The sequence below is a fragment of the Gorilla gorilla genome, chromosome 6 (assembly GCF_029281585.2).
Source record: "Gorilla gorilla gorilla isolate KB3781 chromosome 6, NHGRI_mGorGor1-v2.1_pri, whole genome shotgun sequence".
NCBI classification, from domain to species: Eukaryota; Metazoa; Chordata; class Mammalia; order Primates; family Hominidae; genus Gorilla; species Gorilla gorilla.
In genome coordinates, this window is record NC_073230.2 from 143,192,851 (window position 1) to 143,219,166 (window position 26,316).

Sequence of the window (26,316 nt, forward strand, 5' to 3'; positions counted from 1 at the left end):
CACCTGGCCTCTTCTTTCCATTCTGAATGAGGTTAGGTGCTGGCTCCAGACTGGGAGAACAACTCAGTTGCACACAGAAGAGTTTGAGGTAAGTAAGAGTTAATAATAACACCAACACAAAGATACCATGAAGCTGAAGCTGGAGTCAGCACCCTCTTTCCGACTTAAGCTCTTTACCCCTTTGGTTCTCCCTCCAGGACAGCCTATCCTGGATGCCCTCTCAAAAAAGGCACTCTGAGAGTATCATCATGTCACTCCTCTACTTTCTCCTTCCTCTCGCCCAAGGTGGCAAGGATCCAGGGCTATCACAAAAAGACCCTGCTCTCCGGAGTGATCATATCCCACTGTCTTTGCCCACCTCACTTCATTCCCTGGTCCCAGAAATCTGAGGTCTTCCTGCCTGCACCAACACATACACACACACGCACATGCACACACACCCCATTCTCACTCACTCACTCTCTCCTATTTTTAATATCTCACCAGGGTCAGGTTCTCTATGCCTTGTGATAAGTTCCTGAGAAACTAATTCATACTTTTGGAGAAAGAAGACTATTAATAGTTAATTCCAGGGGCTTTGGAGCCAGGAAGACCGGAGTTGTAATGCCACTTTAGATACAAATTTTGTAACTGGGCAATTGCTTACCATCTTTGGGCCTCTTTCTTCTCCTTTGAAAATAGGGATGTCAATCCTCTTTCAGAGGGCCGTTGGAATAATTAAACGAGATATGTGTATAGCCCTTAGAACAGGCCTGGTTTACAGTAAGCAGTGAATAAATGGAAGTGATTATTGATGTTTTTGTACTAATGAGAAGAGTTTAGAATAAATATTTCCTCCCCTCACCTCCTCTCCGTCTGTCTAATTCTGTCTTCTCTGCCTGATAAAATAACTTGTTTTATGGATACAACGCCTTGCACTTTGATGCCCAGAATCCCAAAGTAGGGATTCTATTAGTAAAAGTCCAGCCTAGTGAGCAGTTTGGTGAACTAGCAAGAGTAAAAATTGAGCAACAAGAGGTCTAGACACTAGTTCCTGCTCTGCTGCTAACAAGCCAGGCAATTTGGGGCAAGTCATTAGCCCCTGAAGGCTATAATTTCTTCTATAAAAAGAATTGGGATAAGATGGACTTGTAGGTTCCTTCTGTTTTTTATATTTTATGGTTCTATATGAAAAGGTTTTTCTCCAAATGAATTCTTTTATTGATAATTAGAAAACCTTGGCTGATGTATTTTTTCTTCTGAGACCTTTTATTGTGTAGCTTTATCTTGCCTCATTTTTTTTTCACACGCAAAAGGGGTAGTTGAAGGTGAACTGTGGAGTTGGTCATTCTAGGTTTGGATTTCAGTACCACCACTTGGCTTTTGGCCAGTTATTTAACCTCTCTGAGGCTCAGTGGTCTCATCTGTCTAATGAGGATGGACAGAGGGTAGATGTGAAGATGAAAGGAGGCAGAATTCTTAGACTAACCTCAAAGGCTATAGTTTGATTGTCCTGTAGGACATTAACCAGTTTTGTCTATAACTTGGCAAACTTATTTCAGAATGTCTTTTCTCATGGACTCTGAATACCTGATTACTATCTTCCTGATTTCTTCATTAATTAGTGAGTCTAATAGAATCTTTCACATGTGCTTCATTCTATTTTTTATATAAGAATCCTGTTTTTAACTTTTTGAAAATTATTCTTTGACTGCCTTCAGACACTCTCCTCGACAGACTGACATAGGCGAAACTCACTAGAAATGCTGATTAAGTTACTGAAAAAAAGAAAAACGATCGAGATTTGCATTTGTACACTTTCTGCCTGATTCTTCCCTATGTCACTTAGCCGAAGCCAGGCCCTACGAGGGTAAGGGTGGGGAAAATTCTCTTGGAGGAATCTCTACTTATTGGAAAAAGAAATAAGGAAAAAGCAAGATGAGCCTGGCAGAAAGAGATATTTTGCTTGTGGCCTTTACATTTATGACTAGCAAGATAATGAAGGAAGGTAATTCTGAAAGCTTTATGTCAGTTTCAACGGTCCCTCAAGCACTGAGAAAGATAATTGTCAATGGATGGTGTCCATAAGGATTTTTTCTCCTTCTCCCCTGACAGCCATTGACAGGATCATTTTGTATTTGCAACTGCTGTCATTGAAGCGTGCAGAAAAGGCCCTGTAAGGCCAGAAGGATGAGGGCTACTTCCCTGCAAGGATCTCTATTGTCATCACTATGGCAATAATAGTTACTATAATTTTCATTCTGCTTTTCTATAGAGTGTCGACTTTGTGGAGCTTAAGGCTATGGGATTTGGGTCACATAAAATCACACTAGCATAAAATCATGCTTTGTTATCTTGAAAGAGTATTTTTTTTTTTAACTGCAAAGAGAGCCTATGCAACAAGATTAAAATAATTGCCAATGCAGGTCACTTGACTAATATAATTATTTATGGGATGCTAATAGCTTTTCAGACGCTTTCAGATACAGTGTCAATTTGACAGCAGTTTTTTCTCTCTCTGTTTGGATTGTTAGGCCACTGCCAGTTTTTCTCCCCAAGGACAAGGCTTATCATTGGGGGGTGGGGGTGGGGAATGTAAATTAATTGGAAATCAGCTCTCAGGCGTCGTCTGGTAGTTTCTCTTTATTATCTGCAATTAAATCATAAGGACAGGAACCATGCCTTCTATTTCACTTATATGCACCCTCATCTCCTAGCGTCGCGCTCTGCATAAATTTCAGTGGTACTAGCTTTCCTACAGACAGCTTTAGAGACATTAGACACTTCTAAAGTACGACTCTGCGGAAAGAGCCCTTTGGGAATGAAGCGGCAACGGTGGCGCACCTGCGATCCTATCGTGGGATGACAAAGCTCTAAGAGGGGTCTCAGCGTAGGGAGGAAACAGCTGGAGACAAAGAAAGGGGGTGTAGCGAAAACAGGTGAAAACAAGAAAGATAAGCGAACAGAACAGACCAAAGAGAGAAAAATAACAGAAGAGGCTGAGAAAAAGAAAAGTCAAGTGGAGCGCCCACTGCCCCCGCCTGTAGAAGGCGAGTACGCGCGGAGGAGACTACAGGCCCCAGAATCCCCCGCGGTTCCCCTTGCCTGGGGTCAGTCTCCTAGGCAACCCTGCTAAACAAGATGGCGACCTCCGAGAGGGCTCTCCTGAGGACCAGAGCTGCCTCTCTCCTGAGAGGCTTGGGCAGATCCCGAACTGGAGCCCGATCGTTACAGTTTCGCGCAGAAAAAGAGCGTCAGCCTTGCTGGTCTTTTCCCATGGGGCAGAAGACGAAAGGCAGCTCTAACATAGCCTCCTCCTACCTGCTCCAGCAGCTCATGCACCGCTATCAGGAGCTGGACTCGGACGGAGACGAGGACCAGGGCGAGGGCGAGGCGGGATCCGAAGAGTCCTCAGAGTCCGAAATGCTGAATTTGGAGGTGTGTCTTCCCCCCCACCGCGTACTCCCTGGCTCCCTCGTCCAGCCCTGTTACTTCAGCGGCAGCTCCCCGATGCACCCCCACGAGCCCGAAGCTTCCCACACCTTCTCAGGCTCTCTCGCCTCCAGGAACGCCTCTTCCCCCTCTTTTCTTCCCCTGTCTTACCCCGTTTTCTCACCCCCTGCCTGAAATAGCTCTAAATATTTCCTTTCTTTTTTCATTAACACATTTGATTTCTTATGAGTCAAGTTAACACAGCGTCACTTTGTAAGAGTGTCTAGATAATTGTCTGGGAATTATGGCTTTAGCTTTTTCAAAATTATACTTTGACAGTATTGTGAATAGGCAGAGTTCATCTCTGACATTGCCAGCACCTGTTGCCCATGGCTATGACATACTTCCACACTCTTCCTCAGTTCTAGTCCCGTCAGCCTCCCTCCAGGAAAAAAAAAAAAAAAAAATCCGCTTTTGAAAGTGCTTCTTCAAAGACTAAGTGACTTCAAAGTTGAATACATTACTTCTGTCGGGGGCATATGCCTTATACAAGCAACATGCACACACACCAGAAAAGAGCCTTAGAATGTTCGAACAGCCAGCTCATTGTGGGAGTATTTTAGGATGTGGGGAATGCTCCCATCATCCCACCCATATTGACTGGGATGGCGGCTTCACGTTTCACATGGCTGCGATTCCCTCCTTTCTACAATACCTCTTCTGACCACCCAATTCCTCTTCTTTCTTATGCTTATTATCGTCCTTTTCCTTTCTTAGTCCATTGCTGTCTTCTTGTCCTTTTCCACTTCTCATCACATCACTTCTTTTCTCTTGGCTTCTAATAAATTGCTTTCTTTCAAAAGCGTAATTTAATTTGCTTCCTTTCTATTTTGTTAATCTTTTTGAGATGGAGTCTGGCTTTGTCACCAGGCGGGAGTGCAGTGGCGCTGTCTCCGCTCATTGCAAGCTCCACCTCCTGGGTTCAAGCTATTGTCCTGCATCAGCCTCCCGAGTAGCTGGGACTACAGGTGTGTGCCACCATGCCCAGCTAATTTTTTATATTTTTAGTAGAGACGAGGTTTCACCGTGTTAGCCAGGATGGTCTTCGATCTCCTGACCTCGCCATCCGCCCACCTCTGCCTCCCAGAGTGCTGGGATTACAGGCGTGAGCCACCGCACCCGGCCTAATTTGCTTCCTTTCAATACACTGTTAGGTTCTTCTCTTTGTCTTGGCTGCCAGGAAACTTAGATTCAGTAGTTTTTCTTAATTTCAAAGTTTTCTTTAGGTTTTTTTCTCCCCTTTCCTTTTCCTTGGCAGTATAAATTGCATGAAATTCTTTTCAGAAGTAAATATAATATAGAGAAGTAGAATATTTTCTTTTCTTTTTTCTCTCTCTCTTTCTTTCTTTCTCCTTCCTTCCCCTCCCTCCCTCCCTTCCTCTTTCTTTCTTTCTTTCTCCTTCCTTCCTTCCTCCCTCACTTCCTTCCTGCCTTCCCCTCCCTCCCTCTTTCCCTCCCTCGCTCCCTTCCTTCCTCTTTCTTTCTTTCGTTTTTTCTTCCTTCCTCCCTCCCTTCCTTCCTGCCTTCCCCTCTCTCCCTTCCTTCCTTTCCCTCCCTCCCTCTCTCTCTCCCTCCCTCCCTTCCTCCCTCCCTCCACTCTCTCTCTTTCTTTCTTTCCTTCTTTCTTTCTTCCCTCCCTCCCTTCCTCCCTCCCTCCCCTCTACTCTCTCCTTCCTGCCTTCCTTCCCCCCTTTCTCCCCTCCCCTCCCCTTCCCTCCCTCCCCTCCCCACCCCTCCTTCCCTCCCTCCCCTCCCCTCCTCTCCTCTTCTCTCCTCTTCTCTTTCTTTCACAGGGTCTTACTCTGTCACCCAGACTGGAATACAGTGGTACAGTCATGACTCACTGCAGTCTCGACCTCCTAGTCTCAAGTAATCCTCCTGCCTCAGCCTCCTGAGTAGCAGGGACTACAGGTGTACACCAAAGCACCTGGCTAATTCTTGTAATTTTTGTAAGAGACGGGGGCCTTGCCATATTGCTTAGGCTGGTCTTGATCTCCTGGGCTCAAGAAATCAGGCCACCTCAACCTCCCTAAGTGCTGGTGTTACAGGCATGAGCCACTGTGCCCAGCCTAGGATATTTTCAGTGCTCTCATTCTGTGATATTCTTCTGGTTTCCCCTCTTTGCATCTTTGCATCTATTCACAGTCACCTTTTCTCTTTGAGGCCAAACATATTTCTGTGTTATGCCTGTTCCCTTTCACAAACTCCTTTCCTCATTTGTCCTATTTCTTCTTATTCTCCCCTCTCTAACCTGTGGTGTCTTCTGTTACTCTGATTCTTCTATTAACCACTTGGGTTCCCCTTCCTTTGTAATGTCCTTCTGTTCACTTTCAACATTTGGCCTGTTTCTTTTTTCCCTTCCTCATACCCCATTTTGTCTTTCCTCTTTTTTTACTTCCTTCTACATGAGCTAGTTCCCATTAGTTTTGCTTAAAGTTGACCATAGAAAGCTATTAATTATTCTATTCGTTATTACTTCTTTTGTCTTTTGTTGATTTACTTTGCTATCTTTAACAGTGACTGTTGAAAAACTATAGCAGTGTTTTTGCAACTTTGAGATGTTTGTATGGTTTCCACCAGCTTCCCCCCCAGAGGAATTCACAAATGAACCACCAGTATACTTTGTTATTCTAATTAAGACATAGCTCTTTGGCTATGGGGTTCATTAGCACCATTGTTAATCTGTCTTCAGTATGCCATTAACAAACCATAGAAGGGGTTGACATGAACTAGCTATTCCTTTTTGGCTTGTAAGACACATGTGGAACAGGTTCATTATTTCTTCCATTTACATTCTAAATATTAATTTTGTGTTTTTATTCTATTTTGGCTTTTCGTAGTATTGCACACATATTAATATGCTAAATAAACTGAAACAAAGTTTTAAAAAGAAAAATTTGGAAATTCATGTTCAGTGGTTTATTATTCCCGTCTTAGCCTGTTATTCTCAGTTTATTATTCCCAGCTTAGCACCTTTGCAATGCTATCATGGTCACAATGATTACTGAGTGCCTTTAATGCAATTTACCTTAAACCTCGGAAGCCCTTATGAAGTGAGGGAGGCAGTATGGACCACCTGTTCAAAACACTGCCGTTGGAATCAAAGATTTGTGTTTGAGGCTTGATTTAGCCTTTTGTTAGTTGTGAGATGTTGAGCAAATTACTTAATCTCTCTCATTCTTCATGTGGGAATTATAATAATACTTAAAGAATTGTGAGAATTAAATGAGATCCTATATGTTAAATGCTTATCATAATATATTGTGATACAGTTAATAATACAAATAGTAACTTACATGTTTTCGTCTGCTAACTACAGCCCATTAAGTGATTTGATTAATTTAGCCTTCATTGAACAAGCATTTACTGAATGATTGCTATGCAGAAAGCACTCATTGACTGTGCAGAGCAGAAGTTTCTGGGCCCAAAAATTGATGCATGAAAAACACTTCAGTCCCTTAATATGGGTAATAATACCTACTCCTGTGATAGTTATGAACATGAAATTTAATAAGAAACTCTATATTTAAAGTTCTTACTATAGTGTCTGATACAGAATAGACTTTCAAAAAGTATAGCTGCAATAAATAATAACAGTAATGGTAGAAAAAGATGAGAACATGATTGAAGACATACATGGTCCCTGCTCTCAAAGTGAGATAAGAATGTGAGTAAATCATAGCAATTCAGCATACATGTAGTATGTCTTACAGAGATGAGTACAGCTGACAGCTGGATTGCAGGGACATGGAAGACTTCAGGGGAAGGAGACTCTTGCCTGAGTGGAGAGGTGGTGTGTGGGCAGGCAGGTGGCAGCTTTTCCTACCGATGAGTTACAGGTGAGAACAGAAGAAGCCTCCTAGGTAGGGGTGAGATTGTGGAGGGCACTGTGATGTTGTAGGAATATGGACTTGGTTCTCTACACAGTGGGGAACTGCTCTGTTGGCCAGGTGGTATTAGATTGGAGGATGGTAATACTGGAGGCAAGGAGATCAGTGAGAAGATTCTAGCAAAATCCAGGGGGAGTGAGAAGAGCTGTTATCTATCATAGGAATCAGGGACAGATGGAGCTATGCATTAAGGAGTTGGATATATGAACAATATGACTGGAAATCAGGGGAGAGATCTCAGAGTAGGAGACATGGGAATCATCACCACTAGATTCTGGGAAATCATCCAGGAAGAGATGGGAGGGAAATGGCCACGAATAGAACCATAAAGGTACAGATACCAAGGGTATTTAAGTGGTAGGCAGATGAAGAAGCAGGGAAGAAAACTGGGAAGGACTGGTAAGAGAAGTATAAGGAGAAAGAAGACCTATATGATAGGGAAGCCAAGAGTCTCAAGAACATGATGACGGGGTGCAGTGGCTCACGCCTGAAATCCTGACACTTTGGGAGCCAGAGGCAGGAAGATGGCTTGAGGCCAGAGTTTGAGACCAGTCTAGGTAACATAATAAGACCCTGTCTCTATAAAAGAATTTTTAAAAAATTAGCCGACCAGTCATAGTGGTATGCACCTGTAGTCCCAGCTACTTGGGAGGCTGAGGCAAAAGGATCACTCGAGTCCAGGAGTTCAAGCCTGCAGTGAGCTATGATCATGCCACTGCACTCCAACCTGAGTGACAGATAAAGACCTTGTCTCAAAAAAAAGAAGATGGGAATGGGTTACGCTACAAATAGGGTAAGTGGGAAGGGGCCTAAAAAGTGCTCATTCATTTTGCCTGTTTGAGGGTCATTGGAGACATTGGCCCACGTGGTTTTTATGAGGTGGTGAAGTCAGGAGGCTAAGTGAAGTTGAAGAGTAGTTGGGAGGCGAGGAAAGGAGAACTAAGGCATAAAAAGCAAACAACTCTAGAGTAGATTGGTTATTAAAGGAAACTCTAGTTTATAGCTAAAGGAACCTGCAGGACTGAAGAAAGCCTCTGTAGGACAGAAGAGTCTAACACACTTGTATAGCTGGAGTGGGAACCACAGAGAGTGGTGGGTTCAAAACACAGACAAAAGGGGGCAAAAATGGTCCCTGAGGAAAGAGAAGGGTGTAGGACCCTGAGTAGAGAGAAGACACAGTCTTCCTCTAAGACCTGAGTGAGAAACATTAGGACAGGTGCTCCTAGGAAGCTGAGAGGGTTAACATCTGAGAGCTTCCGTTTTGCCTCAGAAGTAGAAGAGAAGGGCATTAGTGGAGAAGACGGCAAAGGAGTTGAGGCACTGCACAGCTTGAGAGTTATGGAGAGATGGGCTAGTCAAGAAGAGGAGTTGAAAAGGGGCTGATGAAGAACGGGAGATCGTTCATAGCAAAGAGGCCCAGCTGAAAGTCAGCTTTACAGGGACTCCAGGATGCAGAGTTGTGGGGTCTTCTCTAGCCCACTCAGCAGCTAGGGGGCAGATGAGGTGCATTCATTCATTCAATCCATGTTTGAGCACTCACCACATGCGAGGCACTGTTTGCCTCCTTCACACTTAGGCTTCAGCCATCCTGAACCTTCATCGTTCTCTCAATGGGCCATGCTTGCTTTTGCTTTTGGGATTTTGTACATGCTGCCCCTTTTGCCTGTAATACTATTTCTTGGCTTGCTTTTCAGCCTTATCTTCCCTTTTGCCAGAGTCACTCACAATTTGGGTCTTAATTGAATTGCTGTCTCTCCTAGGAAGATTTTGCTAACCTCTTACTCCACCCTGGTACTGACATACAATGGGGGCCCTGCTCATAGTTAGCAGACACTGCCTATCTCTATTATAATCTTTATCAAATCCAAAATTTGCTTGCGTACTTCTCTGTCTCCCAGACTGAACTGTAAATCCCTTATGGACAGGCACCATATCTGTTCACTGATTCACCATGTCTTATCCATTGAGCCAAGCATAGTGGCTGGCATGTGCTAGGTATTCTATAGAGATTTTTTTTCCCCCGATGAATGATGAACATGACACAGTCCTGCCTCAATGCAGCAGTTGATTGTGAACTTGATTCTGATTTGTATATGGATGGGGTAGTTGCAACCAGGGAACAAGGATCAGAGACTTGAAGATAGAGAGAAATTGAAACTGCGTATGGGGCCAGGTGCGGTGGCTCATGCCTGTAGTCCCAGCACTTTGGGAGGCGGAAGTGGGCGGGTCACTTGAGCCCAGGAGTTTGGGATCAGCCTGGGCAACATGGTGAAACCCTGCATCTATAAAAAAATTATAAAAGTTAGCCAGGCATGGTGGCACATGCCTGTAGACCCAGCTATTTTGGAGGCTGAGGTGGGAGGATGACTTGAGCCCGGGAGGTTGAGGCTGCAGTGAGCTGAGATCACAACACTACATTTCAGCCCAGGTGACAGAGCGAGACCATGTCTAAAAAAAAAAGAAAAAGAAAAAAAGAAATTGCCCATAGGCTACCCAGTAGGGAAGGGAGTATAGTCAGAAGGGAACAGATAGACTCTGAGAAAGGTGTCTATCTGTGAACAGACTGGAGATTTTGTTGTGGTCAGTGAACAAGTTCAACAGGTGCTAGGTAGGTTGAAGGATAAGCAGTTGTGGGATTAGAGAGGAACACTGGGGTCTGAGGTTTCCAGGGTGGAGCAGTTTAGCATGATGACTAGGTCCAGGGCATGGCCGTGAAAGTAAGCTGTCTGGAGCTGAGGCAGTAAAGAATTGTGCATGTGTGCATGTGCTGGCAATAGGGTGTTGGATGGCCACCCATAGGGATTCTGAGGCCACTCAAGATAACAACGGGAGCTTGAAAACGACCAAAGATCGGAAGGAGAGACATGATACTGCCAAATGTCAGGAACATCAGGAGGTGTGAGGAGGTTATTGTGCAGAGTGCTGCCTTCCCCAAGGAAAAATGGTGACAGCGTGGCTCATCTCCATGTCAATGGCTAAGTTGAAAAATAAGCATCCACCTGCTCTAAGTGAGTAAGTGAGGATGCAGTGTCTTCATATTTCCAGGAAATGGAGGGGGCCAGATGAACTTTAAAGGGCTAGGTGGAAAGTTTGGAGGGAAGGTAACATTCCTTCCGAGGCCTTGTATAATAAATTAGAACTTTATTTAGAAAAGTAAATGTGTTTTGCCTATTTTGTGAACAGCCTGATTGGCATGGGTGAGTGAAACATTACGATGTGGAATTTCTGACTTCATCAATTAGTAGTAACAGAAATCGTCATCTATTGGGAACACTATGTTGCACATACTGTGCTGTGAGTTTTATGTCCATTTTTTTTTCTTTCTCCAAAATATTAAAAGAAGGTGTTGGGAAGGAATGACTTTCCCTCTACTCTCCTAGCTTTTATAGCTGGGTCTATAAAATAAACAGACAACAGGTGGATTAACAGGAGAAAAGGTATTATACATGTATTAATTTTGAATAAATTTGTAATGTTTGTGGGGGACATTGCAGGAAAAAACAGAAGTGAATAATCAAAAAAGCAGTGAGATTTGAGATGTTATGTACCATCTCAATAGGGGAAGGGGAGAAGGGATGCAGGCCACTTAGGGGAAAGTAAATGCTTTTTAGGGAATGAATAGTCCCTTAGAAAAACAGATGTGGGGTATGAGAGTTTGTGACAAAGTCTGTCTTAGTGTGACATTGACTTCTGGTCTCCTCCCCTGGGTGGGTAAAAGTCATTCTTCCGTGTTTGATGAAACCACTGGAGGGGGGCAAATTTAGGACAACTGAGTTTCTTTTGGAGGATCTGCCTTGAGGCAGATAAAGGGAGTTCAGAAAGAGCCTTTCCCTGCGTTTGCTGTTTTTCAAGTGCCTTCAGCTCAAAATAATCAATATACCAACATGGCATATTTTACAGCGACATGACCTGAACTTCTTCAAAAGTAATAACATTTCCTATTTATAGCTGAAAACTACCAGATTCAGTGAAAACTTTACCTCCCCAAAGTCACACATCCAAAATGGCAGGGCTGGGGTTCAAGCCATGCCTGCCCAATTCTGAAGCCATGTGCTGCCTCCATGCAGGTGGTATTTACTTCCCTGAACCAGTGGAAACTTGCCGGGAAAGAAACTTTTTTTTTTTTTTTGAGATGGAGTCTCGCTCTGTCGCCCAGGCTGGAGTGTGGTGGCACAGTCTTGGCTCACTGCAAGCTCTGCCTCCTGGGTTCACGCCATTCTCCTGCCTCAGCCTCCTGAGTAGCTGGGACTCCAGGCGCCCGCCACCACATCCGGCTAATTTTTTTGTATTTTTAGTAGAGACGGGGTTTCACCGTGTTAGCCAGGATGGTCTCGATCTCCTGACCTTGCGAACTGCCCACCTTGGCCTCCCAAAGTGCTGGGATTACAGGCGTGAGCCACCGTGCCCGGCAAGAAGCTCTTTATAATAGCACAAGCCTACATGCGTATGTCATCAGTACCTACAGCCGGAGCTGCATTGTTGGTTCCTGAATTCATATAGAGGACTTAGAAAAAGGGTATTTTGCCATGGTTATCTGTATGCTAGTCATGGCTAGTTATGTCGGTGTGACTGATGTGATCACTATGTTTTGTGTTCTCATGTTGATGTCAGTGTTAATGTGTTGGTCATTATGGAGTTGAAGGCAGCACAAACATAATACTGACCCACCTGTTATCTCTTTTGTCTGTCATTGTTGGAGGAAGGGCTTGTCAGGGTGCCCTTGGTTCTTGTGATGTCTATAGACCAAGGGCCAACCTCCTTATGGAAATGATCATCACCTTTTTAAAAATCTTGTACATTTTATAAATCTAGCAACATTGACTAATAGGAAGTGAACTGAAGGACCTGTTTTCTCTACCAATCTGGCAAGAATACCAGATTTAGAGAGATAATTGCCTTAATTTGATGTAACCATCCTTTGGGGTGTGGGCAAGCAGTCAAATGCAGTGGTTAGGGCAGTTTGGGAGAATTGTCCTGGGACTGGACAGATTGGGATTTTCATTCCAGCTCTGTCACATACTGTCTGTTTGGTTTCAGGCAAGTTAACCTCCAAACCTTAATTCTTTTGCCTGTAAAGTGGAGATAAGAGTAACTATCTCAATGTTGTCCAAAGGATTCAATGAGTTCATCCATTGAGAGCTGTTAGCACAGTGTCTGGAATAGAGAACCCCTCACTCAATACCACCACTGATACTGCTGCTTCTACTGCTACAATGTTCACTCAACTTTGAATGCCTAACGCAAGTGACCACCTGAAAAAAACAGTGGCAATGAAAACATTGATTTGGAAGATAGTTATTTAATTATATGTAATATGTATATGTTATCAACACAGAATTTTTTGGGGGGTTGGTAAATTTTGGAGAGCTCAGCTCCTGAGTATAAAATATACTAAATAAGTGCTGGATATGACAAGATAGATTGTTTCTTTTCTAATGAGAGTCTTTTCTTTGTCTACCTTTCTGGGTTTTTTACAGGAGGAATTTGATGGGGTCCTGAGAGAGGAGGCTGTGGCCAAAGCACTCCATCACTTGGGGCGCTCAGGCTCTGGGACTGAGCAAGTCTACCTCAATCTAACTTTATCAGTGAGTATGACAAAATCTCCATTGGCTGGCTACAGCTTGACACTGGCTAGACCATATTCATTTTCTTCAGTACTCTTAGCTTTTGTGGTGGCAGCAAATCTTGGAGCCTCGCATTTGATGGAGACTGGTGACAAGAGATATTTATGTAAATATTAGACTTCAAAGAGCCCTGACCAATCCAGTAATCAGCCCCCCAAATTTCTTAGTTTTCATTCTCTTCACACTCTATTTCTTTCATCTTAAGTAGTCTATATTATAGTAATCAATGCTTTCTTTCCAGGAGGTTGAATTTGATTCTGTAAAACCAATCAAAGACTCTTTAAGAATTTTCTCTCTGATCAGTGGAAGAAACACTAAACTTTATATCTGAATCCAAGGGAACAAAGTATTTTGATATTAACTTTCCCCACTAAGTATGTCAAGAAATAAGAGGCTTTGAGCTATACCTTACTTTCCAAAAGACACCTATCATTAAAGAAAAAAAAATCTATTATTATTCATCAGTTTTTAAGATTTTAGTACTCATCATAGAGTAGCACAAAACCTTGGCTTCAATTTTATCAAAAGAGAGGCTGTAAGACAAACTACTGGGAATACTTGCTTCTTTCCTCATTTTGTCTCTCTGTAGTCCTAGAAAAACAATTTAAGTCATTTTGCCTCCTTATATTGTAAACCATTAAATATTCATTGGAGATCCACAGAGTAAATTTAGGTACATATGAGAAAAAAAAAACGCACATTGAAATTTTACCATGGCACCATGATTTGGCGAAAGGGTATGTAATTCACTATAAGCCTGTTCTATCTTGGATTTGAATGAGTAAGCTAAGCAAGAAATGTTAAACTTTTTTCACCTTTGCTAGTTCCATGGGCATGTCTTTCAAGGTCAGCATATTAAAACAGTAATCTTTTTCTATTTTCACTTTGTAACATTTTATGGATGACTCAGCCAGTCAGGCAATAACATACAGGGAGCACCCTGTATGCATTGCACTGTGTTTGACGCTAGAATATGGTATATAATTCCAGCAGCCAATGCATCCCCACACAAGCCCCTTTCAATCAATATTCTACTTCTGTAGGTAGTGCTATGCCTTAAATTGATCTACCCCAAAAAGCAATCCTTTAAATCTTATTTCAGCTGGATGGACTGAAGCTTAATTTATTTTGCCACTGACCTCCTTACATTTGAGATATTACACGTTGAATTACTTTGACTTAATAACTTGTCTTACTGAATACACTTTCTTAGAGTTGCCTAGTTTGGTGATTTTTTTTTTCCTTTATGTCTTACTTATGTTACATGTTATTTTTTTTACTTTCTCTTATTACTTGTGTACATATCTTCTCTCCTACCAAAGTCATAAGTTTCTTAAGGGCACAATATAGCTCTCTTCCATCATTGCATTTCTCATCATGCCAAGCGCAATGCCTTGTAAATAGTAAATATTCAGTAAGTGTTTATTTATTATTACTGTTCTAGCGGCCTTCATTAAACAATCACCATTATTCTATATGAGAACGTGCTTATAATGACTCTTCATTGGTTTGCTTTTTTTCTGACTCCGCCATCACGACATAAAACAATCATAGAAGTCTTTGTTCCACTCAACCAAATTCCCCTCGACCTCATCTGAAGTTGACTAGAATCAAGATATCCTGGAAAGAATTTTGGACAAGGATTCAAGAGACTTAGATACTGCTTCTCTATAACTAACTTGCTGTGTGATTTCAGGCTATTAACATACCTCTCTGTACCTCACATCCCTCATCTCTAAATTGGGAATAAGCTGCCCTACAGATTTCACAGGTGTGTTTGATCAGATGAGATTATTGTGAAAGAACTTTGAAAATGAACCTGGTGAAAGTGTAGGTAGTATTGTTATTAATGATCTCCTGATGAGGTGTGAATTCTCTTTAAAACTTCATTTAAATTCTAGACATTTTTTTCTTCTACTAGGTAAAGGCCTTGTCTTTATTGCTATTGTGTGATTTATTAAAAGAAAAAAAAGACTCTGTTCTAACGGTCTCCATGAACACTGCTTTAAATTGGCCTTTCATGTTGTATTTGTTTTTGCTAACAACACTAACGTTATTAAGCTATTATTTTCTTCAAAGGAAGGGCTTTTTTTTATGGCATCTGTTTTGAGATCCTATTAGTAGCAGGCTTCAGATTTTGTTCTCTCTCTTCTTCTATACTTGTGAAAGAAATTCTGGATTTCTTTCCATCAACAGTTATTGCAAGAAGGCTGAGTAGTAACCTGATAAAGCAACATTAAAGTCTTTTACCTTTTGTTTTCTCAGGGTTGTAATTTAATTGATGTTAGCATTCTCTGTGGATATGTTCATCTACAGAAGTTGGATCTTTCAGCGAATAAAATTGAAGGTATGTAATTGTCATTCTAGATTGATCACTGAATTATCTGAAAACTTAAACGTTGCAGTATGTAATATGGTTTAATAATGCCAGACTTGATATCACTAATTTGTGTATCAATTTACATATTGATCCTTTGCTTTCCATGCAAAAAAGGCACTGATAACTGCTGAGAGAGAAAAAGGCACAGATCTGCAATATGATGATGTGGCTGAGATGCAGTCAATGATATTTAAGACTAGGAGATGGAATGTTGGCTTTATTTTTTCCTTTTAAGAGATCGATCATTACTTCTTCAATACTCCCTGAATATTTAATGATTTCTTTTCTTTTCCTCTGTTACTCAGTGCAGATGAATTAGTCTTTTTTTTCTTTAACAGATTCTTTTCTTTATTTTGCTTTTGCATTTATATTTTATTACACTCTTTATTTTGCATTTTTAAAATCTTATTTTTAAAATTAAAAAAACATTTTTTTTGAGATGGAGTCTCACTCTGTTGCCCAGGCTGGAGTGCAGTGGCATGATCACAACTCACTGCAACCTCTGCCTCCTGGGTTCAAGTGATTATCCTGCCTCAGCCTCTGGAGTAGCTGGGACTACAGGCACGCACCACCAAGACTGGCTAATTTTTTGTATTTCTAGTAGAGATAGGGTTTCGTCATGTTGGTCAGGATGGTCTGGAACTCCTGACCTCAAGTGATCTGCCCGCATCAGCCTCCCAAAGTGCTGGGATTACAGGTGTAAGCCACTGTGCCCGGGCCTACATTTTGCATTTTAAATCTGTTAGCTCTTTTACCCTTACACCAGGGATTCACAAATACATATTTTTCATTCTTTTTTGCTGTCTTTATTTAGTTGATTCTTTCAACTCTAACTCCACAATTTGTAGTTTTATATAAGGTATTTGTTATGACACCTTGTTCACATTTAATGAGATTAGTCCTACCATTGTCAAATTTTCTTCAAAGCTTGATCCTTGTTTATAATTTTCTGATCTTATTTGAAGTTGACAGTGTATAATGTTTTTCTTTAGATTTCTAGGGAAGTGAGCAAATCATTACTTCTGACCTGCTTTCTTCACTGATAATCTTTCTGCTTGCTTCTTTTGCCTGCCTTTTTTATGACAAATAAATGTTGCTGATATGTCTTCTCTGTTTGATTCTGGGGTTTTTTTCCCCTTCTAGGACCCTAATAAAGTCCACTTTTTAATGATTAAGAAATATTCTAGCCCATTTTCATTCTTAAAATACTACTGTTTTTGAAAGACTTTCAATTAACTTTTTTCTAGTTTTCTAAAGCTTTATTATGGAAAATTACAAAGCACAAATAGAATATTGGAATGAATATTTGGGTTCAACAGTGATCAGCCCATCTGTATACCTCCCTGCCCAGCTTCCCCAGGGTTATTTTAAAGCAAATCTTAGATGGTCATCTCATCAGAAGGCCTTTTCTAGTGTTTCTGGCAGGAGCACTTGGCCTACTCCATACCTCCGCGGTTGTTTCCATTTGCTGGGTAGGAAATCGCGGAGTGGTGGGGGCCTTGCCAATGCTCACTGCTGACAACAGGAGCAGAGAGCCCACAGTTACGCTCCAAGCCTTTCTCTTCAGCCCGATCAGTCCTCACTAACCTTGGATGGCACATTTCATTAGTTCGTCAACTGTTTGAAAGCCTCCTGTGTGTAAAGTACCGCATATGTTTCTTTTTGTGATGACAGTCTCACTGGTCTCCTGGTGTAGGCCAAACTTCAGACTGCATCCGAATCACCTGGAAGCCCTGATAACACAGATTTCTGGGCCCCACTCTCAGGGTTTCTGATTCGGTAGGTTTGGGGCGGGGCCTGGGAATTTGCATTTCGAATAAGCTCCTGGATGAGGCTGATGCTGCTGGTCCGGGACCACATGCCGAAAACCATTGATGGAGACACGAGGAGCTCCTGCCCTCTGGTGGGCAAGGAGGTCACTGCACTGATAGGGACAACAGGCCAGCTCAAGTTCAATGTCCAGCAACCCAGACCAAGGACTTTTTTCTGTCTTGATATGAAAACACTGGCTATCTACAGTGTGTGAAATGCACTCACCATCTCTTTGTCTCTAGCTAAGTACTAGCTGCTGCTTCTGCTTCAAGAAGGATCTCCATTTACCTGCCCACAGAAAGATCATCTTTCAGGAGAGTCTGGGGGTCCCGTGAAGTTAGTAGAGTTGAGACCACTGCTGACAGACATGTACCTGAGCTCAGCATGGACAAATCGATACCACTTAGAAAGCAATTACAGTTTCTCCTTAGGTTTCCTCGAAGAGTTCTTCCTTGATTTGCTGATTCATTTCCAACAAAGTGTTAATGTCTCAAAGTACTGTCTCTCCTAGAACTATTTACATTTAGTAAGGAAGGGCATGGTTTCGTCCAGAAAAATAACATAGAAATTGGGGGGAATTTTCTGGCTTCAGTGACTATTGAGAAAGGAAGATACCAGGAGGCCCCTTACATAGCATGTCCTACCCACCTCAGGGCAGGGCCCCAACTACTCCAGGCTGGCTTCCTTCCCCAGGTCTGCATGTGTCTGTGCCACCTGGAGAAAGGTAGAAGCACTTTGCTTGGCTTTGGGTGAGGAGGCTCCATTCTCCCACTAGAGGCCATCCCCAGGAGGTTGTAATAGCGCATACTATGATCTAGAATCTAGAACGAGGAGAGAGAGGGAAATGCTAGCATTGTTGCCATTTTCAGGCAGAGAAAGGACTTACTGGTAGAGACAGGGCCATAACCCTTACTGTGTGACCCTTCCTGATTCCTTCCCTAATTCATTCCCCTACCTGTGTGTCTGCTGTAAAGTCATAGAGAAAGGTAAAACAATAGTTCATATCTTTTATCTTTTATATGTAATTTCATTAGCACTATCCTTTATTAGCACAGTAGTTCTTTAGTTAGTATTCAAGATTCAAAGTGTGTGCTTGGGATAAAATGCAAAACTCAGATGTACATTTGATCCAATCTGGAGTCAAAAATCAAATAACAGCAATGAGTTAAATCACTTCAAATAGTTAATGCGATCTAGTGCTAAGTCCAACTGAAACAAAATTTAATTTACAACAAAGAGAGTTTCCTAATTGTGGCATTTCCACTCTTTATGAAAAGATCTAATTTAGTTATTTAGGGGCTAATTATCAAGAGGATTATCTAAGGCTTTTGCTTCTCATCCTTTTTTCAAAGGCTGGCAAGTTTTGTAGCATTTCATTGTTAGTGGCAGAGTGAGTGGGCATGCGGAAGAGGCCGCAGGGATTGGTTACTTGGCTGCCCCCGAAATAGGGCATACGAGGATTGGCCATCCCTGGGGAAGAGGATTAAATTATTGACTCCGAGAGTTTTCTACCTTTTTTTTGTATATTTCACATACTCCTGATTTTATTCCTTTCACTCATATGGAATAATTAAGATGTCTTTGCAACTGTTATAATTTTAAAATATTCTGAGGTCATGTACACTGTTTTTAATGCCTTTGTCTTGTTATTTTATTGGCTTACCTTATTCTGTATCTGTTTCCCTCCGTAGATTTATCTTGTGTGAGTTGTATGCCTTATCTCCTAGAACTTAATGCTTCTCAAAATAATTTGACTACGTTCTTCAATTTCAAGCCACCCAAAAACCTCAAGGTAGACTTTATGAATACATTAATTACATGTTAAGGGGTTTGCAAATGTGCATTAAATAAGCAAAATAGCACTCAAATAGAGAATTCAGAGAGAATAAGATACAGAGGTAAGCAATGTAAGTGTCTGAAATGAAATAAAAAAGACGGCTTTGTGTATCCTTTATTTTGGAAAAGGGAGCTGGTCTGTCAGTGGATAGGCTTTCTGGAAGCTTTGTTCAAACCTAGTGTTCAAAGCAACGAACTTCCCTCTGGTCTCCTCTTTCCCTCATTTGAATAGTAGTTATTATTGCCCTTTTTTTGTTGTTATAGCGGAACAATTTTTAAAAAATATTACTTGGTACATTTTATTTATTTAAAGAAATGAATTTTATTGTGTATATTTCAGATGTACAGCTTGATGTTATGGGACATATAGTGGAATAACTTATCTGAAAAATTTTATATCTGAATAATCTGTAAAAATGTCCTAGGCTCAATCTTTGCCCTTTTATTTATCTAACTTTACTTTTTAAGAAAATAATGCTTTCAGATCTCCATTCTTGCTTCTCCGCACTTGCTTTTGCATTTCTGAAGCAGAAATAAACTACCTGTGAACAGTGGTGGGTGGAATAGTTTGCTATGCCCTAGAGCAGTGAGTCTGTTGCTTAAATGCATACCCAAATCACCTGTGGTTCTTTTGAAAACGGAATTCTGACCCATTAGGTCTGGGGTGGGGCCTGAGCCTGTGATTGCTAAACACCTTCCTGATGATGTCATGCCACTGGTCCATCGGTCATACTTAAGTAGCAAGGTCAGCAAGAAGTGGTTCCCACACTCTTCTGCACATTGGAATCACCTGAGGGAGTTTTCAGACCTACTGATACCCAAATCCCACTGCAAGAGATTCTGATTTAAGTGGTCCAAGGTAAGGTGTGGGCTTTGGGCTTTTTATTTTCGGAGACAAGTTGGAGTGCAGTTGCACAATCTTGTCTCACCACAACTTCAGCCTCCTGGGCTCAAGTGATCCTGTCGCCCAGGCTAGAGTGCAGTGGCGCAATCTTGTCTCACTCTCACCGCAACCTCGGACTCCTGGGCTCAAGTGGTCCTCTCACCTCAGCCTGAGTAGCTGGGACTACAGGCACGTGCCAAAATACCTGGCTAACTTGTTTGGTATTTTTTGTAGAGGCGGGGTTTCACCATGTAGCCCGGGCTGGTCTTGAACTCCTGGACTCAAATGATCCACCTGCCTCAGCCTCTCAAAGTGCTAGGATTACAGGTGTGAGCCACCACGCCTGGCCTGGACTTTTAAAGAGACCATCAGGTGGCTCTAATGTGCTGACAAATCTGGAAACGATCACCCTGGGTTTTGTGATTAGTGTTGTTGTATTGGACTCAAATATTTAATTAAAAAGTCATTTTAAGGAATGGACATCAACTATTGCCTTTTATTATCTATTAGTTTTATTTTATTTACAAACCAAATTAACTTAAATCCAAAATATTCTATGGAGAGTTGCACAAATATGAAAATCTGTTTGAAATCAAGAAACAGACATTCCCTTATACTGATGAGAGACCTTAATTTTCAATTTTTCTTCGATTTTATATCATTCCATTATCAATAGTGCATTTTTTCCCTTTGAAATTATAGTTTTTGCCAGGATGACATTCCTTTGTGCAAATAAGCCGCACTAGGTGCCTATCTGTACTCGGTGTGGGGCCGCATGGTCTTGAGGTTATCAGGAATTGAATTTGCAGAGCTGTTTTGATTCACCTTTTGCTGTTCCATTCTCCTTGCCTAAAGCCACAGGGCAGTCATTCATGGTAACAGCATGACCCCTACCCCAGGAAAAACTTTGGAGTTTCTCCCTTTCACACCCCTTCCTTGCACTCTCCCAGAAAGACCCTACAAATGAACAAAAACAGATCGTGGACCCCATCTTTAAGGTTCTGAGCTCCTGGAGAATTACAAGCAAATATATTGGTCGTTTTAGAGAAGTGTGTACCAAGTGCCAGGCTGTACCCTGAGGTGCTGCAAGCCACTGTGAGCTCTGTGTAGACTTGGGAAGGAATGATGGTGGCCTCCTAGTGTTTGTTTTCTTTTCTTTTCTTTTCTTTTCTTTTTTTTTAGATGGAGTCTCATGCTTGTTGCCCAGGCTGGAGTGCAATAGCAAGATCTCGGCTCACCGCACCCTCTGCCGCCCAGGTTCAAGCAATTCTCCTGCCTCAGCCTCCCGAGTAGCTGGGATTATAGGCATAAGCCACTACACCTGGCTAATTTTGTACTTTTAGTAGAGACGGGGTTTCACCATGTTGACCAGGCTGGTCTGAAACTCCTGACCTCAGGTGATCTGCCCGCCTTGGCCTCCCAAAGTGCTGGGATTACAGGTGTGAGCTGCTGCACCTGGCCTCAGGTGTTTTCAATGTATTATTTAATCCTCCCAATAAAGCTGTGGGGCTGTCCTGATACTGTCCTGATACTGAAGCATGAAAGGTTAGGTAACTAACTTCACCTTTGCTGGGAGGCAGCGGAACTGGGATTGAACCCACTGTCTGAGACCCCATGGCCCACATCTTTCCAGTAAGTCAGGCTCATGTACTATGCTCCGCCATCTTGAGAAGCTCCACTTCCTTTTCATTTAATATCTATGAGCCTTGTACCACCAACCAGAGAGAACATGCATTTCCTAGAGCAGGGACTTGTATGTGCACTCTTTTTGTATTTATTAGAATGCTTTTGCTCTTACTAGGTGAAAAATGTTAATTTGACTTGATGGCTACTTTTTCCAAGCTCTAGGTTCCAATGGGAGTCCAAACAGTGGCACAAACCCCTTTAAGGTCTTTCAAGAAACCTGGCTGGGCACAGTGGCTCAGGCCTGTAATCCCAGCACTTTGGGAGGCTGACACGGGTGGATCACTTGAGGTCAGGGGTTCAAGACCAGCCATGGTCAACATGGTGAAACCCTGCCTCTACTAGAAATACAAAATTTAGCCTGGCATGGTGGTGGGAGCCTATAGTCCCAGCTACTTGGGAGGCTGAGGCAGGAGAATCGCTTGAACTGGGAGGCAGAGGTTGCAGTGGGCCAAGACTGAGCCACTGCACTCCAGCCTGGGCGACAGAGTGAGACTCCATCTAAAAAAAAAAAGAAACCTAATACCATAGCTACATAGAGAGCATAGTATTAGCGTTTGCCCTGACTGAGGTGTAGTTATACAGATGTCATACTATGGCACCAGAATGAAAGATGTTGATGAAAAAGTGTCAATGATAAGTAAGCCCTATCATGATAAGTTTATTCCTAGTTTATTATTATTCTATAGAAGAAAAAAATGAATGTTAAACTCCATTTACATCATGCCAAACTGACTTATTTCATAGTATGCATTTTCCATAGCTCCCATTTGTATATGCATACATTTGGTGTTCTGATTTTTTTAATAACACTTTTATTTGTACATTTCTATTTCTTCATATAGTTTGCTAACTTGTATTTTACTAAGTAGTCCTGTTGCTTGCTGTATTGCAATTGACTTCATCAGTTTTCTACTCTTGCCATTGGAGTTGTTTCTAAATTAGTTTTTAGTATTTACTATATAAAGTTTTTGGTACTTAAAGGGTTTAGTATTTAATGTGTTGCTAAAATCTCCATAAATTTGGGGGGGTGAAATCACTATTTTAAAGGGCATGGAAAAATAAGAATAGTGCTTATTATGTAATTGCTTGATGGTTTTCCAGAAAATGATTATAATGTACCCAGCAAATTATGAATGCAGTGGTTCCAAAACTTGAGTTTTTCTTTCCTTAAAAAACTTTTTTTGTTTATCTTTTGCCAGCAGGTGAATAATAAAAGTTATTTAATATTGTTTTTTAGTCTTACATGTTTGACTAGGAACAACAGAAGTTGCTGAAAAAGCTTTCCTACAGTAGTCAATTTTGAGAAAGAATGTAAAGTTGAAGAGGCATTGCCTGGAGATAAATAAGTAAGACTAGGCCGGGTGCGGTGGCTCACACCTATAATCCCAACACTTTGGGAGGCCGAGACGGGTGGATCAGGAGGTTGGTCAGGAGATCGAGACCATCCTGGCTAACACAGTGAAACCCTGTCTCTACTAAAAATACAAACAACAACAACAACAACAACAAAAAACCCGGGTGTGGCGGCACACGTCTATAGTCCCAGCTGCTCAGAAGGCTGAGGCAGGAGAATTGCTTGAACCTGTGAGGCAGAGGTTGCAGTGAGCTGAGATCGTGCCACAGCACTTCAGCCTGAGTGACAGCGCGAGACTCCACCTCAAAAAAAAAAAAAAAAGAATATTCTGGCATTTAGAGAGTAGCATGGGACAATATATGGAAATAGGAATAGAAAGGTAAAGGAACAGGAAACAAGATATGCACAGAAATGAAGTGAATACAGGTTACTGGGCAGTAGAGAAAATGAAATGGTTGTGGGTAAGGATGAAATTGAGGTAAATCCTGAAGGAAGACCAAGGAAATTTAAAATAAATGCTAAAAGTGGAGAGCGTGGCTGCAGGAATTGAAAGCATTTAGGTTATTGGGAGGTTCCTGTGCACCATGGGGAAGAGGCCTTCTTACTATCCCTCAAAGTGGACAGAAAAGGATCCCAGTTAGAAAATGATTAAATGGTCGGCCGTGGTGGCTCATGCCTGTAATCCCAGCACTTTGGGAGGCGGAGGCGGGTGGATCATGAGGTCAGGAGATCGAGACCATCCTGGCTAACACAGTGAAACCCCATCTCTACTAAAAATACAAAAAAATTAGCCAGTTGCGGTGATGGGCACCTATAATCCCAGCCACTCGGGAGGCTGAGGCAGGAGAATCACTTGAATCCGGGAGGTGGAGGTTGCAGTGAGCTGAGATCACACCACTGCACTCCAGCCTGGATGACAGAGCAAGACTCCTTTTCAAAAAAAAAAAAAAAAAGATTAAAGACAGATGATCCTTTTAGCCTTAGTGTGTACTTTCAGTAATGAATTCTAACTCTACATTCAAAAATACCTTCTTCTTGCACAGTTAATTATTGTGGCAAACATGAAAAATGAAATATTAATATAACATCTTGTTCTCTTTCTCTTGCCAGAAGGCGGATTTTTCCCACAACCAAATTTCTGAAATTTGTGATTTGTCAGCGTATCATGCTCTCACTAAACTAATTTTGGATGGTATCCTTTGAATAAGTAAAGGGGAAAATTTTAAAAACAATATAAAAATTAAAGACTACATATTCAAGAATTGTATTAGATTACATGGACTAGTACCAGATAAGCAATTTAATAGAGATGTGACTTATTTAAATGACTAGGAATTGGTATTCACAAAATGAGGATAAATATTTTATTTACCAAGAAATGAAACTGTGAGTCAAAGCTTGTCAAGAGTATCTTACCCTTGAAAAGCCAAGTAAGATAGTCATTTTTCCGATAAATGTAGGCTTATTCTTATTCTAGAACCAGAGAAGAAGTTCTGTTGTAATTAACTCCTTTCTCAGTCGGGTGCGTTGGCTCACACCTGTAATCCTAGCACTTTCGGAGGCCAAGGCAGGTGGATCACCTGAGGTCAGAGTTCAAGACCATCCTGGCCAACATGGCGGAAACCCTGCCTCTACTAAAAATACAAAAATTAGCCAGGTGTGATGGGATGCGCCTGTAATCCCAGACTGAGGCACGAGAATTGCTTGAACCAGGGAAGTGGAGGTTGTAGTGAGCCAAGATTGTGCCACTGCACTCCAGCCTGGGTAACAGAGTGAGACTCTGTCTCAAAAAAAAAAAAAAAAAAAAAATTAACTCCTTTCTTCAAATTTGCTGAAACTTGTGTCCTATTTTATATGAATTCAGTATTTGAAAATCTAGATATGGTCATAAGGAAAATTAGTGATTCTTTATTTTATAAAAGAGTTCATGATAAGTTCTTTTTAAATAGTAAGCTTTTCTAGTGTATTTTAAATATGCTTTCTTTTTTCTTTTTAAAAAAAACAACTTTTGATTTGATTTGCAACATAGCTATTTCATGAGCCAGGCTCCCATGCAAGCAGAGCACCTCCTTTAAAGACAGCGAGCTCCAACTTCTAGAGCCTAAAGGGCTAATTGGAGATCTGTGAGTTTAATGAGCTTGAGTCTCTTCTTCACACCAGAGACTGATGTTTTCTGGGTGGCAGGGGAGCCAGTACCTTCTCTTTCTCAGTAAGTATCTTTCTAGTCACCTGAGGATTTTGGGAGACAGAATGGAGAATGAATTGATTGCCTTGGGTGCCTCATTCAGGGATGTGACAGCAGCTAGTACACACTGCATTTGTGATAAGGCTGATACGAGGGACAACAGAGGGTACGTTTTCTTGAAGATGTATCTTGTAAAAGAAAAAAATCCTTTATTTATATATGATGGAAAGCTTGGAACATAGCACCACTCCCTTTAGAACTTGTGTGTGAAAATGAGCAATTAGTGGACATTTAGATGGTGCTTAAATGAGCAAGTTTTCCTGATTATAGCCTAACAGAGAAATCAGAAAGTGACCAATATAACATGTTTTGTTGACAAACTAAAAGCATACACATTAGCAGCATATCTCTGTAGAACCTTCACTTCATGCTTGACTATCATGTATTTTGAGTTTGCAAAGAGATAGCTGGACAGTCCAGAAGCTATCTGGCTCAGACATCCATTTATCTCAGGCTGTGTAGAGTGCTACACAGGAAGACCACAGCAGCAGCATCACCTGGAACTTCATAGAAATGCAGATTCTTGGGCTCCATTGCAGACCTAAGAAATCAGAATCTGCATTTTAATAAGACCCCCCCAAAGCAATTGGAGTGCACATTAAAGCTTAAGAAACACTGGTTGGTCTAGGCCGGGCGTGGTGGCTTACACCTGTGATCCCAGCACTTTGGGAGGCCAAGGCGGGCAGATCACGAGGTCAAGAGATTGAGACCATCCTGGCTAACATGGTGAAACCCCATCTCTACTAAAAATACAAAAAATTAGCCAGGCGTGGTGGCGGGCACCTGTAGTCCCAGCTACATGGGAGGCTGAGGCAGGAGAATGACATGAACCCGGGAGGCGGAGCTTGCAGTGAGCCCAGATGGCACCACTGCACTCCAGCCTGGGCTACAGAGCCCGAGACTCTGTCTCAAAAAAAAAGAAAAAAAAAAAAATTAGCTGGGCCTGATGGCACGTGTCTGTAGTCCCAGCTACTCAGGAGACTGAGGCAAGAGAATTGCTTGAACCTGGGAGGTGGAGGTTGCAGTGAGCCGAGATTGCACCACTGCATTCTAGCCTGGTGACAGAGCAAGACTTCGTCTCAAAACAAAAACAAGCAAACAAAAAAAAAAAAGAAAAAGAAACAACACTGGTTTG

General features: G+C 41.8%; 1 protein-coding gene across 2 annotated transcripts in view; it reads left to right on the top strand.

The window, feature by feature from the left end:
* The first annotated feature begins 2,836 nt into the window (after positions 1 to 2,836).
* Positions 2,837 to 26,316, top strand: part of LRGUK (leucine rich repeats and guanylate kinase domain containing) — a 137,429-nt gene continuing 113,949 nt past the window's right edge. Inside the window, exons 1-5 of one of the 2 annotated variants that reach the window (XM_031013093.3) lie at positions 2,837 to 3,417; positions 12,839 to 12,946; positions 15,251 to 15,332; positions 18,869 to 18,969; positions 24,047 to 24,128. In XM_031013093.3, coding sequence (XP_030868953.2) covers positions 3,121 to 3,417; positions 12,839 to 12,946; positions 15,251 to 15,332; positions 18,869 to 18,969; positions 24,047 to 24,128 — 670 coding nt within the window. In that variant the 5' untranslated portion in view covers positions 2,837 to 3,120. The remainder of the gene's footprint in view (positions 3,418 to 12,838; positions 12,947 to 15,250; positions 15,333 to 18,868; positions 18,970 to 24,046; positions 24,129 to 26,316) is intronic. The other variant, XM_031013095.3, reaches the window with a different exon arrangement.